Source organism: Elephas maximus, chromosome 26 (genome assembly GCF_024166365.1).
Source record: "Elephas maximus indicus isolate mEleMax1 chromosome 26, mEleMax1 primary haplotype, whole genome shotgun sequence".
Lineage (NCBI taxonomy): Eukaryota > Metazoa > Chordata > Mammalia > Proboscidea > Elephantidae > Elephas > Elephas maximus.
The window spans coordinates 35,007,367-35,022,953 of NC_064844.1; the positions used below are offsets into that span (position 1 = coordinate 35,007,367).

Sequence of the window (15,587 nt, forward strand, 5' to 3'; positions counted from 1 at the left end):
ATCAATGCCCATGGAAGCAGCAGTCAGTAAATCAAATGACATACTACATTGGGCAAATCTGCTGCAAAAGATCTCTTCAAAGGGTTCAAAAGCAAAGATGTCACTTTGATGACTAAGGTGCGCCTGACCTGAGCCGTGATATTTTCAATCACCTCATATGCATGTGAAAAGTGGACAATGAATAAGGAAAACCGAGGAAGAATTGACGCCTTTGAATTATGACGTTGGCGAAAAATACTAAATATACCACGGACTGCCAGAAGAACGAACTTGTCTGTCTTGGAGGACATACAGCCAGAGTGCTCCTTGGAAATGAGCCCTTTGTTTCATGTACTTTGAACATGTTCTCAAGAGGGACCAGTCCCTGGAGAAGGACATCGTGTTTAGTAACGTAGAGGGTCAGCGTAAAAGAGAAAGAGATACACTGACACAGCGACTGCAACAATGGGCTCAAACATAACAACGACTGTGAGGACGGGACAGGACTGGGCAGTATTTCATTCTGCTATACACGGAGTTGCTATGAGTTGGAACCCACTCGACAGCACCTAACAACAACAACAACATGTCTTATATAGTGCCTCAGATGTTGCAAAACTGATTCACTACCAGGCAAAGGTTTGAAGTAAATCAGATTAAAAATATATTTTTTATTTGGCAAAACTAATAATTATTTGCTAGGTATTTTTATTTCAAAAGGAAGTAAGAACCAGTATCTGTGCCAGAAACTTTACATACACTATCTCACTGAACTCTAACAAGCTTGGAAACAGGCCTTCTTATCCTAGTTTATAAACAAAGAAACATAGGTTTACTGAGTTTAAAGTAACTTGCCCAAGGTCACAAATTTGAGCAGATGCAAAATCAGGACTCACAGAAAGAAAAAAAGGTTATTTTCTTGAGGTTAAAGCAGAGTAGATACTTTCTGAGAGACTTATTAACTTATTTACAATTAGAATTCTTATCTAGGGCAGTAGAAAAAAGCTTTAAAAAAACAGTACAAAGATTTACCACTTCATTATAGAAAAATCAACTCTCCATCTACATGAATCTAAGATTCATACTAGCTTTGCACATAAGAATTGCTATATATGTAGGTTTAGTCATTTTCTATGTTAAAGATTTATAGAAGAATGAAATCAAACAAACAGCTTACCTTTGGTGCATGCACACAGCCTGTCTGTGCCCGAGCAATATATGACGGAAACAAACATGTCCTGCTCCTCAGTGCCCTCCTTTTTGGGAGGTTCCACTTTGGCCAAAATTTCAAAGTTTGAAAGATCTAATATTTTTACATATCCTCCCTGAGTGGTTATTACCAGGTGTCCAAGGGTTGAAATATCAGACTTTTTTTCTCTCTCATTACCATTCTTTGAGGTTAACTGCATTTCCTCAACAGGTTCCTCACAGTCATCCTCTCTATTATCCAATATATCTGGTGGAAGCAAAATGAGTGAGGTAATTGTATCCTGGGGATCTTTGATATGTTGGATTTTTATTGGCTCCTCTTCTAAAGTCACTATCCGAGTGGCGTAATTCATTTTATAAAGTACTAAATATCCACCACTAACATTCCTGTGCTCATGCTGAATTGTTAAAGGAGTCTGTACATCTGCTGGTGATTCTTGTTGGATTACACTAATATTTGCACCATTCACTGCAGCAAGATTTGATTCCAGCTCACCTTTCCGTCTATTACATAGAGCAGAGTTTAATTTATTTAAATTATTCAGGGCCTCTACTTGATTTATTGCACTCATGGATTCAATAGAGCATGTCCGCAGTCCTACCAACAAATGAATTCCATCAGCACAAGGAGTTATTGAGTCTATACAAAGATTCTCCTCCTCTGCAAACTTTGGCAGCCTCAAGCACTGAACCAAAGTCCCAGGCTTGGGCAACACAGAGTTCCACTTGTCAGAATCTGGAGAGGTAAGGTTGGCTGCTGCATCTGCAAACTGCTGAATGTAAGTCACAGGAGGGTCCTGCAACAACAACTGCTCCTGACTATCCAGCTCCATCTCAATAATCTGCGGCACTGTAAAACCATCATCATGCAAACCTTTACTCATAATATTGTTCATCTGTGAAAAGATTTTTCCTGCTTTCTCATCAGATTCCTTGATGCTATAAAGTAGCAAAATGGGTAAAGTCCTCCTTACCAGGGGAGAATTTAGTTCTGAATTTGTACAGGATTCATTGTCAGTTGACCCTTGTTCAGATATACTTTCACCCTGAGTTCGGCTTAAACCATCCAGTGACCTGTGAGAATTACTACTAATGGGAGAGGTAGCAGGAGATTTATATGTTAATAAACCTCCAGCTAACAAACATGGAAAGGGAATGTTGTGTTGTTCCTGGTGCTTTTCCTTCATCTTTTCGCTCTTACAGTTTGTTAAGCAAGGATTTGCCCCAAGTTCTTCAAGATCCTTAACAGTATCTTCAAGCACATTTGCAACAATCTCCCACTGAAGTTTTTCTGGCTGCTGGAGAATGCTCAGCGCTGTTATATCAAGACTCACTTCCAAGGCTTCCTTCTGTGATGTATGCCCTTTGAAAAGGACCAACATTCATTAGATACAGCCTTGTAAATACAAATCAAAACCTCTGGTTTAATGTTTTCATTAATCTTCTTTTCTACTCATCCAGTCAGTACATTATGATTATAAAACTGGAAATTTTTAAATAATTTTAAGGAAATGCAATCAAATCTGAAATAAACCCACTCAGAAAAACGATACAAGTATTTAAGGGACTCAAAATTATTTTCAACTCAGAATTTACTCTCCTGAAAATTTCTAAACAATCCTTTTTGAAAAAATTGAGGTTAAAAAATAAGGACATTATTTATTCATTACTTTAATATTGAAAGTAATAAGATTTATGCTTTTCAATTCTAAATCAAAAAGACACTTGATATTATACATGTATGTGTCAATTATGCATCTTGCAGATTATCCATGAAAAACTACTTAAATTTCAATATTCTCTTTTCAACCACTTAGAAGGGGTCACGGCACTTTCTCCTCCCTCCGACCCCACTATGATAAGGACAGAGTAAAACTGCCCCATGCGGTTTCCAGGACCAGCTGGTGGATTCCAACTGCTGATCTGCTGGTTATCAGCCAAACACTTAACCACTGTGCCACCAGGACCCACAATACTATATTTAGGTATGGGCCAATTATGTACCTTGAAGGTTTCCCATGAAAAATTATTTTAAATCTCAAACCCTCTCTTCAACCATTTAGAAGGGGTCATAGTACCATCTCTCCCTCCCACCCCACTATGATATCAGTTGATTGTCATAGTATGCAATTTAATTCTGAGTTTAGAAAAAAGGAAAATACACATAAATATATGACAGTTAAAAGACTGCACATGACATAGCCAAATGAAAAAGCTGCCAAACTTTGCAATTTTAAAATGAAATATAATTTTCTAGAAGAATAAAGTAGGAGGACTCACACTACCTGATCTCAGAACCTACTATACAGCTACAGTAGTCAAAATAGCCTGGTACTGTTACGGTGACAGATACTTTGATAAATGCAACAGAACTGAGAACCCAGATGTAAATCCATTCACCTATGGTTACCTGATCTTCGACAAAGGCCCAAAGTTCATCAAATGGGGAAAAGACAGTCTTTTTAAGAAATGGTGCTGGCAAAACTGGATGTCCATCTGCATAAAAATTAAACAGGACCCATACTTCACACGATATACAAAAACTAATTTAAAATGGATCAAAGACCTAAACATAAAACCAAAAACTATAAAGATCAGAAGAAAAAACAGCATCAACGCTAAAGGCCCTTAGATGCGGCATTAACAGGATACAAACCATAACTAACAAAACACAAACTCCAGAAGATAAGCTAGATAACTGGGATCTTCGAACATTAAACACTTATGCTCATGAAAAGACTTCACCAAAGAGTAAAAAGGGAACCTACAGACTGGGAAAAAAAATTTGGGTATGACAAATCCGACAAAGGTCTAATCTAAAAAATTTAGAGGAAAATCCAATACCTCTACAACAAAAACACAAATAATTAAAAAATGATCAAAGGAAATGAACAGACACTTCAACAAAGAAGATATTCAAGTGGCTAGCAGACACATAAGGAAATGCTTGCAATCAATAGCCGTTAGAGAGATGCATCCCAAAGCCATAATGAAATACCATCTCACCCCAGCATTACTAGCACTAATCAAAAAAATGTTGGAGAGGCTGCAGGGAAACTGAAACTCTTATGCACTGCAGGTGGGAATGCAAAATGGTACAACCATTTTGGAAAACGATATGGCACTTTCTTAGAATACTAGAAATAGAAATACCATATGATCCAGCAATCCCACTCCTAGAAATACATCCTAGAGAAATAAGAGCCATCACACAATGCATACCCATATTCATTGCAGCACTGTTCACAACAGCAAAAAGATGGAAACAACCTGGATGTCCATCAACACATAAAGGGATAAACAAACTATGGGACATCTATTTGATGGAGTACTATGCAACGATAAAGAACAATGATGAATCTGCGAAGCATCTCACGACATGGATGACTCAGGAGGGCATTATGCTGAGTGAAATAAGTCAATCACAAAAGGACAAATATTGTATGAGATAACTACTATAAAAACTCATGAAAAGGTTTACACACAAAAAGAAAAAATCTTTGATGTTTACGAGGGAGGGGAAGGATAGGGATGGAAAAACACTATACAGGCAATAGATAAGTGGTAATTCTGGTGAAGGGTAAGACAGTACACAAAGCTAGGGAAGCCAGCACAACTTGTACAAGACAAGATAATGGAAGCATGGAAGACACATCCAAACTCCCTAAGGGATGGAGTTACTAGGCTGAGGGCTGTGGGAACCATGGTCACGGGCAACATCTAGCTCAACTGACATAACACGGCTTATAAAGAAAATGTTCTACATTCTACTTTGGTGAGTAGTGTCTGGAATCTTAAAAGCCTATGAGTGGCCATCTAAGATACTCCACTGATCACACACTATCAGGAGCAAGGGAGAATGAAGAAAATTAAAGATACAAGGGAAAAGACTAGACCAAAGGACTAATGGACCACAACTATCATAGCCTCCACCAGTCTGAGCCCAGTACAACTAGATGGTGCCAGCTACTATACCACCAATTGCTCTGACAGGGATCACAATACAGAGTCCCAGACAGAGCTGAAGAAAAATGTAGAACAAAATTTCAACTCACAAAAAAAGACCGGACTTACTGGCCTGACAGAGACTGGAGAAACCTGGAGCGTATCGCCCCCAGACACTCTTTTAGCTCAGTAATGAAGTCACTACTGAGGTTCACCCTTCAGCCAAAGATTAGGCCTGAGGTTCACCCTTCAGCCAAAGATTAGGCCATAAAACAACATTGAGAAGGGAGAGTGTTCACATGTCATGAGGTCAGTAACCAATGTTACAAAACAATATGTGTACTAATTGTTTAATGAGAAGCTAGTTCTGTAAACCTTCATTTGAAATACAATAAAAAAACTTTGACTATGAATATAAAAAAAAAGAAATACAAATTTCTTCCATATCACCTTCTAATTTTCAGTTCATATGTACCAAACATTCCTCTCAGTTTGCTTAAAGTATATTACATTATATTATCCTTTGTTGACCTTCTCTTCATGCTGTTCCATTACAAATACTACAAAAGACATTCCTCAGTCTCAACCCTCTAAACATTGACCTGTGTCTACACAAAAGTTTGCAATAGACATCAGTCAACCCTCAAGTCAAGCATAATCTCTTGACACTGGACTAAAATCTCTTTCAATCAATCTGTTTCTTTCTCCCTAATACAAACTTTTTATCATTCAGTAAACAACATTATTAGCAACAACTACGTAAAGATCACTCTCAGTAATTTGTGGAAATAAAAAATAATTAGAATATCTTTAAAATATTAGAAGGAAGAACACAAAAGAGTAAAGGAAATAAATATAAAATAATTCAAGGCTTGACAGCTGTCCAAGTGAAGGAATAAACAGCAGAAGTTCATGGGACATCAAACACTTAAGGTATAAAAAAAAACTGAAAGCTTATTAATTACTTTATTCATGAACCATGATTTCTTCAGCTTGTTCACTGACAGCTGTATCTAGAATTTCCCATATTCTAGGGATAATGTTCTCATTTCACAGAAGTTACTACTATCCTCTAAAACTGAAACCTCTTCCAGCTAAGCACCAGCAAAGTATAAACAACTTAACTGTACCAATGAAGCTATTCATTTATTTAAACATTCATTTGGCTATGTCACATGAAGCCTTTTAAACTATCATATATTTATGTCTATTTTCTCTATTTTACTAATTTATATTGGAAATTGAAGGCTGACAGTGAACTATCTCTATAAAACATAGTACTCCACAATAACCCTCAGGATGCTCATCTGTTTACTGGACTCAACTGACAAATGTTTTTTTTTTTTTTTTTTAAGTTATGTTTGCACACTGCCAACAAAAAAGCCATTTTAGTCAATGTATACATTATAGAAATTTATGTATATTGTTACCACACATTTAAGACAATAGTCAAAATAAATGACATGTAGGGTAAGACGGTTCTTTAAATAGGAAAATATAACAAATCTCATTTATTACTCTGCTTTTTTTCAATTACCTATTTAATCAATATCGAGGAAACAGCATACACTATATATTCTACTTTAGAAGAATGGCAGAGCACATTAATAACTATGTCAAATCCCGCAGTAAGAAAACCTATTATCTTTAATTATCTCAGAGTTTCTCAAACCCACTGGATCACAAAATAATTTTTTACACAACAAACCTACCAATATTTGCAGTATATTCCTCACATAATCATTTTGAGAAACTTGTCAATTCTGCTTGCTTAGGCAGTGTCAATCCCAGAGCTTCTGCCAGCCAAACTTCCTGAGCAATTAGGTATTATCTAAAAACACTTTTCTAAAATCTTATCAAACTTCAGTTCACATCTTATTCAATCTCTTCCCAAAATACTTCACACCTCTCATAAGAAGCAATGTATCTTAATTCTGATTTGTAGTTCAAAACCCAAATTTTTCTCTCCGATATCATCTAGACACTTTCCAAAGGCATAACCTTCAACTGAAAAACAGATGAAAAGCCTCTTAGTCTCCACTCAGACCATATTTACTTCATGAGAATCACCTAATGCTGGCAGAAGTTTTGAAATAGCCATCTACGCCTTCTTAGATATTTCAGGAAGAGAACACAAACTTCATTCATATCAGATATACATATGGTGCTACACAAACCTCCAGAAACTCACCAATAGTCTTTCAATGTAACAGAATTAGTTTGGAAGATATATACCCATTGCTATCAAGTCAATTCCAACTCACATCAACCCTGTAGGAAAGAGCAGAACTATCCCATAGGGTTTCCAAGGAGTGGCAGGTGGATTCGAACTGCAGACCTTTCAGATAGTAGCCAAGCTCTTAGCCACTGCCCTACCAGGGCTCCCCTCACACCCCCACCCCCACCCCCACCCCCCAGTGCCGTGGAGAAGATATATATTACACTATGAATGTGTAAACTACTTATAAATCCTCAAAGGAGGCAATTGAAAATTTCAACTGGAAATATTCCTGTATCCTTCATAAGAACAACACTCTCACCCTCAAATGAGGTGCCAGATATAGGGTCAAGAAAAATATACGGAAATTTTCTAGACACTAGGAAGTGATCAGAGCTGTAGTAGCTGAAGAGAATGTGAAAGATCAAAACAGAGCATAAATGAGAAAGATAGAAGTAGAAAAAGTTTAAGGAAATAAACCAAAAACAGTTATTACAATTATAAACCTACCTACTGAGATTCTTAGACCCAGAGAAAAGAACAAAGCTATAGCATACAAAGGAGAGGTTATAGTCAGAATCAAACAATTTAAGAGCAGAAAAAGGAATCTGAAGGAGTATTTGATTCAAACACTTTGCATAGGAGGAACTGAAACCCAAAGATAATAGTTATTTAGAAGACTAAAAACTTTAACCAGGTCCCCAATGACCAGTTTATTATCCTGCATCAAATTAAGAAAATGTAATAGTAATCCTTTTTTCCCCCCCAAAAAGGGCAACAAAGTGAGGAAAGACTAAATAGATAAAATAAAACAAATGCAATCAATTCTTTATGTTTCTAGAGCTAATTATGCATATGTAGATTATTCAGGGAGTTTTCCTGTCATTTTATTGGTTTTTTTCATTGCTAAGAACACCTTTAACACACAAAAAGCTTGAGTTTAATCCAAAATCAGTCTAGTATTCTATTTAGTGGTTTTACAAACTCTTTCATGCCAAATTAGACAGTAGAGAGCACTTACAACTCTACACTAACTACAACTTTGGACACTGTACTATACAAAATCACGTATGGGGCAGTGGACCAGCAGACAGCTACAGTTGGCTTGCCAACCAATGGGGCGAGAGAGCTGAGAGCCTTCAAGCAGGCTTGATGGCAGAGTGAGGTGCCTTTAGGCACTTGTCCACAGAGCTAAAGAGCTCTGTAACACTTGCCTGAGTGAGGGGCCACACCAAGGGCCAAGAGAGAGAGGCCTGCCTGCGGGCACGTGTGAGAAGCTGTCTTGATCAAATATGACCCTTCTAGCAATAGTCTTGTAACTCCCACAAAAGAATTAGGAGGGACTATGCAAATCAGGTGCTTGTGGCCCACCAAGGGGATTGGACAGTTTTGTTAAGGCAAATAAGGTATAACCCTGGCTGGGGTGCAACCATGCAAATAAGGTACATGGAATCCTTGTAGTGGACTCGTCAGTTTTGCCCTCCCACTAGGCTTAAAGGGAGCCAATCCCAGGGGCCAGAGAGGCAGCCTCACCACCATCAAGAAGAGCCAGGAGCGGAGCACATCCTTTGGACTCTGGGTCCTTCTAGACCCACGGACAGAGAGAGCTGTTTAACACTGACGACAACATGAGACGATAGAGGCACAGGACCAGCAGGCAGCTACAGTGAGCTTGTCAATCCATGGGGCGAAAGAGCTGAGAGCCTTCAAGCAGGCTTGATGGCAGAGTAAGGTGCCTTTAGGCATTTGTCAACAGAGCTAAAGAGCTGTGTAACACTTGCCTGAGTGAGGGGCCACACCAAGGGCCAAGAGAGAGAGGCCTGCCTGCAGGCACGGGTGAGAAGAAGCTGTCTTGATCAAAGAACTGAATCCTAAGTCGTTCCTGTTACTTCCAAGTTGATCCTAATCCTAAACTGTAACCTGTTACACTTCCCTAATAAACCCCATAACCCTGAGTATGGTGAGTTCTCTGTGGCCACTGCAATGAACCAATCAGAGAAGCACAGAGTGCCATAGGAGGGAGAGCTGGTATGAGAATTGTTAAAAAGATCGGAGAGCGGAGGCAGATCTGACCTCTACCTCATAGGAATCAGCCTTGGGCTGATGTCGATCTTGATTTTCTATCCTTCCCCTGAAGTTAGATGAGGTCTAAAGCCACGCCATTTTTACATTAGGATTCTTCTGAAGCAATAAGTCATAAATGTCCTTAACATGGCATTCGATTAAAAAAAAAAAAAAGAGCCACAATTTAATAACACTACTTTTTAAAAATACTACTTCCCAGGTACTCTGCTCAGTGCTCCACATATTTCTACTACAAGATTCCCTATATATTAGGAAATAAAATCAGAATGTGATAAATGACAGAGATAAAATTTGAATTCTAACACAGTAAAAATTATTTTGAGATGCACTCTTAGCTTTCACTATAAAATAACTACATTGAAACATGTCGCACCGTCCTTTGTCTTACTGTTTCATCGACAAATGAGTAAGGAAGCATTTACTTGATGTCTGAATGTCTATGACTTTATACTTTAAAATTTATTCTCTATTCACTTGTTTTCTTTGGAGAATAAAGAGTCTCAATATAAATTGCTTTAATTAAACAACAGAATACATTATACAAATAAACTAAACATATTTTAAAGAGCTTAATGTCAACTTCCCAACATCTGTGACAAAGACTTAGTACAACTGTCACTTAAAATTCTTTTGTCTCAAATGAGTTCCATTTAAGTATGGAACACTAGATACATACAACTAATTCAAGAACTCTGATAACACAATATTTAAATTTTTGGTGTTACTGAAAATTTAGAGTGTATATTATCTAAGAAATTGGAATTAAGCAATATTTTAGAATTAAATGGTTATTTTACATTAACCAAGAAATTTCAAATGAAGTGATACTTTAGTGTTGATTAAATAATCATAACCAGTTGCTGCTGAGTCGACTTCTACTAGCAGCCACATGTGTCAGAACAGAACTGTGCTCTGTAGGGTGTCCAGTGGCTGATTTTTCAGAAGCAGATCACCAGGCCTTTCTTCCAAGAAGCCTCTCAGTAGGCTCAAACCTTCAACCCTTCACATAGTTGCCAAGTGCATTAACTGTTTGCACCACCCAGGGACTCCAGTGATTAAATAGGTAGTTGGAGAAAAGCCAGTGCCTTACCTAAAACTGTATAAATCAAGAGATTTAAAATATATTATCTGACATTTTTTACATACCTGTCACAGAATCTGATCTGGAATGCTCTTCACTGTCCGAATCCTCTAGTAAGTCATCACTTAAATCAAAACACAAAGTAACAAATAATTTGAATTAAAAAAAAAAAGTATACCTAATACAAGATAGCAAAGAAAAAAGGACAGTATTACAACAAACACTGCTAAGTATCTCAAACATAAAGCATCATACAAAACTACTAAAAGAGAAATAATTACCAGCTCCAGGTCCTAATGATAACAATGCTGATAATGAACCACCTAAATCATTAAATAAATGTCTGCCTCAAACAGAGTATGGGAACCTCTAAGATTCTATAATCACATTTGTAGGGATGTAAAGATCCTTAGATCTCACTAGGGATAGTTTGGGTAACTAAGAATACACAAGAGAGCAGCAGCTAATAAAATCAAGCATAAACTTCCAGTACAAAAATTTTATGAACTATATTCTATTACTGAATTCAGACAGTTATCCTAAAACCATATTAAATAGAAGTAAATTCAATTACTGAATTCAGAACAGTTATCCTTAAACCAAGTTAGTTACGTATGTATGCATATAAGGGCATGTGTTCACACACACATGCAGGTCAGTTTTGCTGTTTTGTTTGTTTGTTTGTTTGTGAAAGGCTGTTGAAGAACTTCTTGACATGCAGGAAAACTATTACAACCCATAAGTTATAAGTCAGAACAAGACAATAGTGCCTCCTGCGCTCTTCATTCAGGTGGCCAAGAAATTGCCACCCTCCCTCTCTGCATCCAGAGATGCACTCTCTCCACTGCTAGCAGACAAGAAAAAGGATATAATTAAAGACACTCTAGAACAGTATTTGTCTCTGCCTGTATTCTACTCACTAGCATGTCTACAGAGGTTTTTTAAATTGTGATAACCTAAATTATGAAAGCAAAAAATGTATTTTGCATAAAGGTACTTTTCCCCCTTTTGAAACAAGATACTGTACTTAAATCTGAAGTGCATGGGCATTTATAATGCTATTTTATATATAATGCAATTCTTAAAACACTAACAATTAAAATGTTTGGGGGAGAAAATTTTCACTTAGATGCTACTGACAAAGTTTCTGTGATTTGGTTTGGTTATTTCATACGATAATAACTGTCCATAAACCAAGGTGCTCTAATTTAAAATAGCAAAAAGAATGTAAAAAAGTTTAATATCATCTGATAATTAGCCTCAAATATTCAAACACTTATTGGCTGGTTAAAGATAAATACTAAGGCATCTGGAAAAATAAAGACCAAAAGGAAATACTAATTAATTGGAAATTATCCAGAATGGAGAAATCTAAACCAAGGAAACACAATAGGTTTCATGTACAGAAGGGCTTTTACATTAAGAAAAACAACCAAGTAGTACCAAGCCATACTGAGATTAAAAAAAAAATGCTAGTTTAAAGAAGGAATTCAGATGTCTTGAAATGAAGTTACAAAGATGGCAGTCAAATCATCACCTTAACCAGAAAAGAAAGCTTTTCTCAAGGTCTTACTCGCATAGGGATGAAAAATAAAGTATATTTTACAGAATATGGCATTTCTGGATGAAAATTTGTCCTCAAGAATCACACAACTCCTTCAGATTTCTAACCAATCATTTCTTCTCTGATATCTCAACCTACTAATTTTTCTGCCATCTTAATTAAAATATGAAAATATAAAATACAGAAAAAGAAGTAATTCTAAAAAAAGTGCTGAAACAAATTCACATACCTATCTCCTTCCAATTTGGGTATATCTGAGCAACTGGAGGAGTCTTCCAGCCATGCCAAAGTTGGTCTCCTTGAATCAATTCCTGAGCTTGGTTCTCCCGATAGGATAAGCTGTTGCACAATTACTGGATCATATGCATTAATTTCAAACTTTAAGTGCACCTAAACAAACGAAAAGTCTAAGTTTACAACTAATTTTGTTTTTCCAATAACTAATCTGTTCCTTCAAAATTAATATATACCTTCATAAGTTTGGAAACGTCCCATATGCAGATCTTTCCTCTTTTAGTTGCAGCAGCTAGAAAATGAGGGCAGCTCCCCGACCCAAAGCAAGATATTCTGTCAGTTCCGTCTGCACAAGGAAACTGGGCAGGACTTGTTGCAAGAGTCACTGACAACGGCACATTCTGTGTATGCTCGCCTTTCACAAACGGGCAGTTTGGGGAATGTCTCTCATGTTCAGACCTTTACACACATTAAGGAAGGAAAAGTTTATCAAACAACAACGCAACACACTCTGTACAAGAAAACACAACTCCAACATCAACATCTTTTTTTTTTTTTAAGTAGTTACTTGAATTTAAAGGATTCTTTTAAGACTAAAAAAACAAAACCCTCATAGCGACCCTATGGGACAGACTAGAACTGCTGCCTAGGGTTTCCAAGGAACAGCTGATGGATTCAAACTGCCAACCTTTTGGTTAGCAACTACTGCGCCACCAGGGTTTCACTTAAAGACTAATTATACCAAATCACTGAATTTTTTCAAGACCACTCTAACATTTTCAACCACTCACTTTCACAGCAGTTATTATTCACTTTAATTATGAATAAAACCAGCCTCAGATGAAACTGAGAAATAAATGCTGTAGTATAATTTATGCTACATTAACACACTGGTTCCCTACAACTTTGAATGACTAACTACATTGTTTCACTTTAAAATTCTCCATATGTGTCAGTGACCACCAACTACATATAGCAGAAATTCAATAAATGTTACTCATATCACAAAATGGGAACCCTGGTGCCTTAGTGGTTAAGAGCTACAACTGCTAACCAAAAGGTCAGCAGTCTGAATCCACCAGGCACTCCTTGGAAACGCTATGAGGCAGTTCTACTCCTCCTATAGGGTAACTATGAGTCAGAGTTGACTCGACGGCACAGCGTTTGGTTTTTTATCACAAAATAAAGTGATCTCTAGGGTATGGGTAAAATGACATACATTAAGAACAAAGAAACATACTTATACATTCACTGTGGAACCCAGCCAGACAAACTCTAAACAAAATTTCTTTTCAAATTACCTTAAAAAGATAAAGCTCGCAAACTGCACACTACTTCTTTCAAATAAATGCTTACCAAGCAAAAAGAAATTTTAAAGTAGTTTACTAGAAAACATTAAAATTTTAAGGAAAAATAAAGTACTAGGACATCAGATTTAGGCTAGTATAATGATTTTTCTCAAATGTTAAAACCAGGGTCAACTTTAACATTTAAAAATTATCTGCCCAATTATGTGACTCCTTTATTTCTTTCTAATTACTCTTTTTTTTACTTTAGCTGTAATTTATAAGGCATTATATGAAATGTCAGGACCCTGCTATCAAAAAGTAACTTTTTTATACCCATTTTTGTACTTCCATGGCAAAGAAAGGGAATGAAAAGAAAACTTTACTCATAAAGCATGTTATTCCTTAGGATGTACATATTTCTATTTACACACAAAAAAAACCTAACCCACTGTCACTGAGTCTATCTGGGCTCATGGCGATCCTATGTATGCGTAGAGGAGAACTACGTCTCATAGGGTTTTCAAGGCTATGATGTTTCAGAAGCATATCATCAGGCCTTTCTTCTGAGGTGCCTCCAGGTGAACTCAATTCACCAACCTTTCAGTTAGTAGCTGACTGCTTAACTGTTCGCACCATCCAGAGACTTCCACACATAAATCCTAGACCATTTGTACCATGCAGATGTCATATACATTCTTTTACATGGCATCCTCAAGCACATGACATTTGGAGTTTCCCTCTGAACTAAATCCTTCCCCTTTGCATCTTTCTCTTTCCTGAGCTTTAACTTTTTAATAAAAATTTCCTATACACATGACTATACAAAGCCAAAGACCTATTTCAACCCCAAAACCTCCTATCCCACCTCTAGATAACCACTATTTTGAGGTTTAAAATATTTTTCATAATTTTAAATGCACTTATATACACAGGGAAAATATCGGGGTTTTTATTTCAAATCAACAGTATCATTATATGAATCATTCTACAACTGCTTTCTTAATGCAATAAATATGTGAAAGCTATTGATGGTATTAAAAAAATGTAACTGGTTCATTTCTTTTAATTGCTGAATCACAGTTTTTCAGTGCCGTTATCATCCTTTTTATGCCACCTTGCATACAAGAGCAATTAATTCCCTGAAGGAGGTAAGTAGAAGTGGAATTGCTAGGTAATAGAATACGCCCATTTTTTTTTTTAATTCAATCTCCCTCTAAATTAATTCTACCCACTTTCACCACCAAAATATGAGAGTTCCATTTTCCCCTCAAAGAGTCCAAGTGTTCTTCAGTCTTCATTCTTTTCTGCCTTACAGATTCAGAAAGTGCCCATGCTCACCTCTCAAGCTCCCATCAATCCCTTCTCTCCTAGCCACAGGAAGCACTATCCCCAGGCCTTCAGAGACCTCACCAACTGATTGAGATATCCTGAATCCTGCGACAAGGATGAAGTAGAATTTCTGAACCCCTGACCATGCCAGGGCTGCCATGGGAAAGATGAGATTTTTTAAGCAGCCCAATGTAGAAATTTCAATCAATTTGACACAGTGGCTGCAATAACGGGCTCAAACATAACAGCAATTGTAAGGATGGTACAGGACCGGGCAGTGTTTCATTCTGTTGTACACAGGGTTGCTATGAGTCAGAACCAACTCAACAGCACCTAACAACAACAATGACCCATAGAAAGCCATTTATTAATGAAGTTGTATTCTCTAACATCATTACAGAAGGCCCAATTTTTCAAGTATGGGTTAAATAACTTTCTGACGACTGGCCTAGAAACTAAAAAATATATATTAAGATGATTTCTATATACATAAAGATAGTTTCTACAGGGAAAGACAATTCTAAACAGAACCTTGTCCTAAATTGGAAATTGCTCATATCCCAACCCCAGTCTTCAGACACATGACCAGCTTAAATTTTTTATATGGTATTTTTCACTGTAACTAGAATCCAAATGTAGAGTTCACTCACGTCC

At 36.9% G+C, this 15,587-nt stretch overlaps 1 protein-coding gene across 10 annotated transcripts in view; it reads right to left on the bottom strand.

The window, feature by feature from the left end:
- BIRC6 (baculoviral IAP repeat containing 6) overlaps positions 1–15,587 on the bottom strand; it is a 383,808-nt gene that overhangs the window by 312,733 nt on the left and 55,488 nt on the right. For all 10 annotated transcript variants that reach the window (XR_007515526.1, XM_049870389.1, XM_049870387.1 and 7 more), the window contains exons 7-10: positions 12,552–12,774; positions 12,311–12,471; positions 10,583–10,641; positions 1,157–2,551 (exon numbers count right to left, since the gene is read on the bottom strand). Coding sequence is in view for 9 of the 10 variants with exons in the window: in XM_049870389.1 (XP_049726346.1) it covers positions 1,157–2,551; positions 10,583–10,641; positions 12,311–12,471; positions 12,552–12,774 (1,838 nt within the window). In the remaining variant the exon portion in view is untranslated. The remainder of the gene's footprint in view (positions 1–1,156; positions 2,552–10,582; positions 10,642–12,310; positions 12,472–12,551; positions 12,775–15,587) is intronic.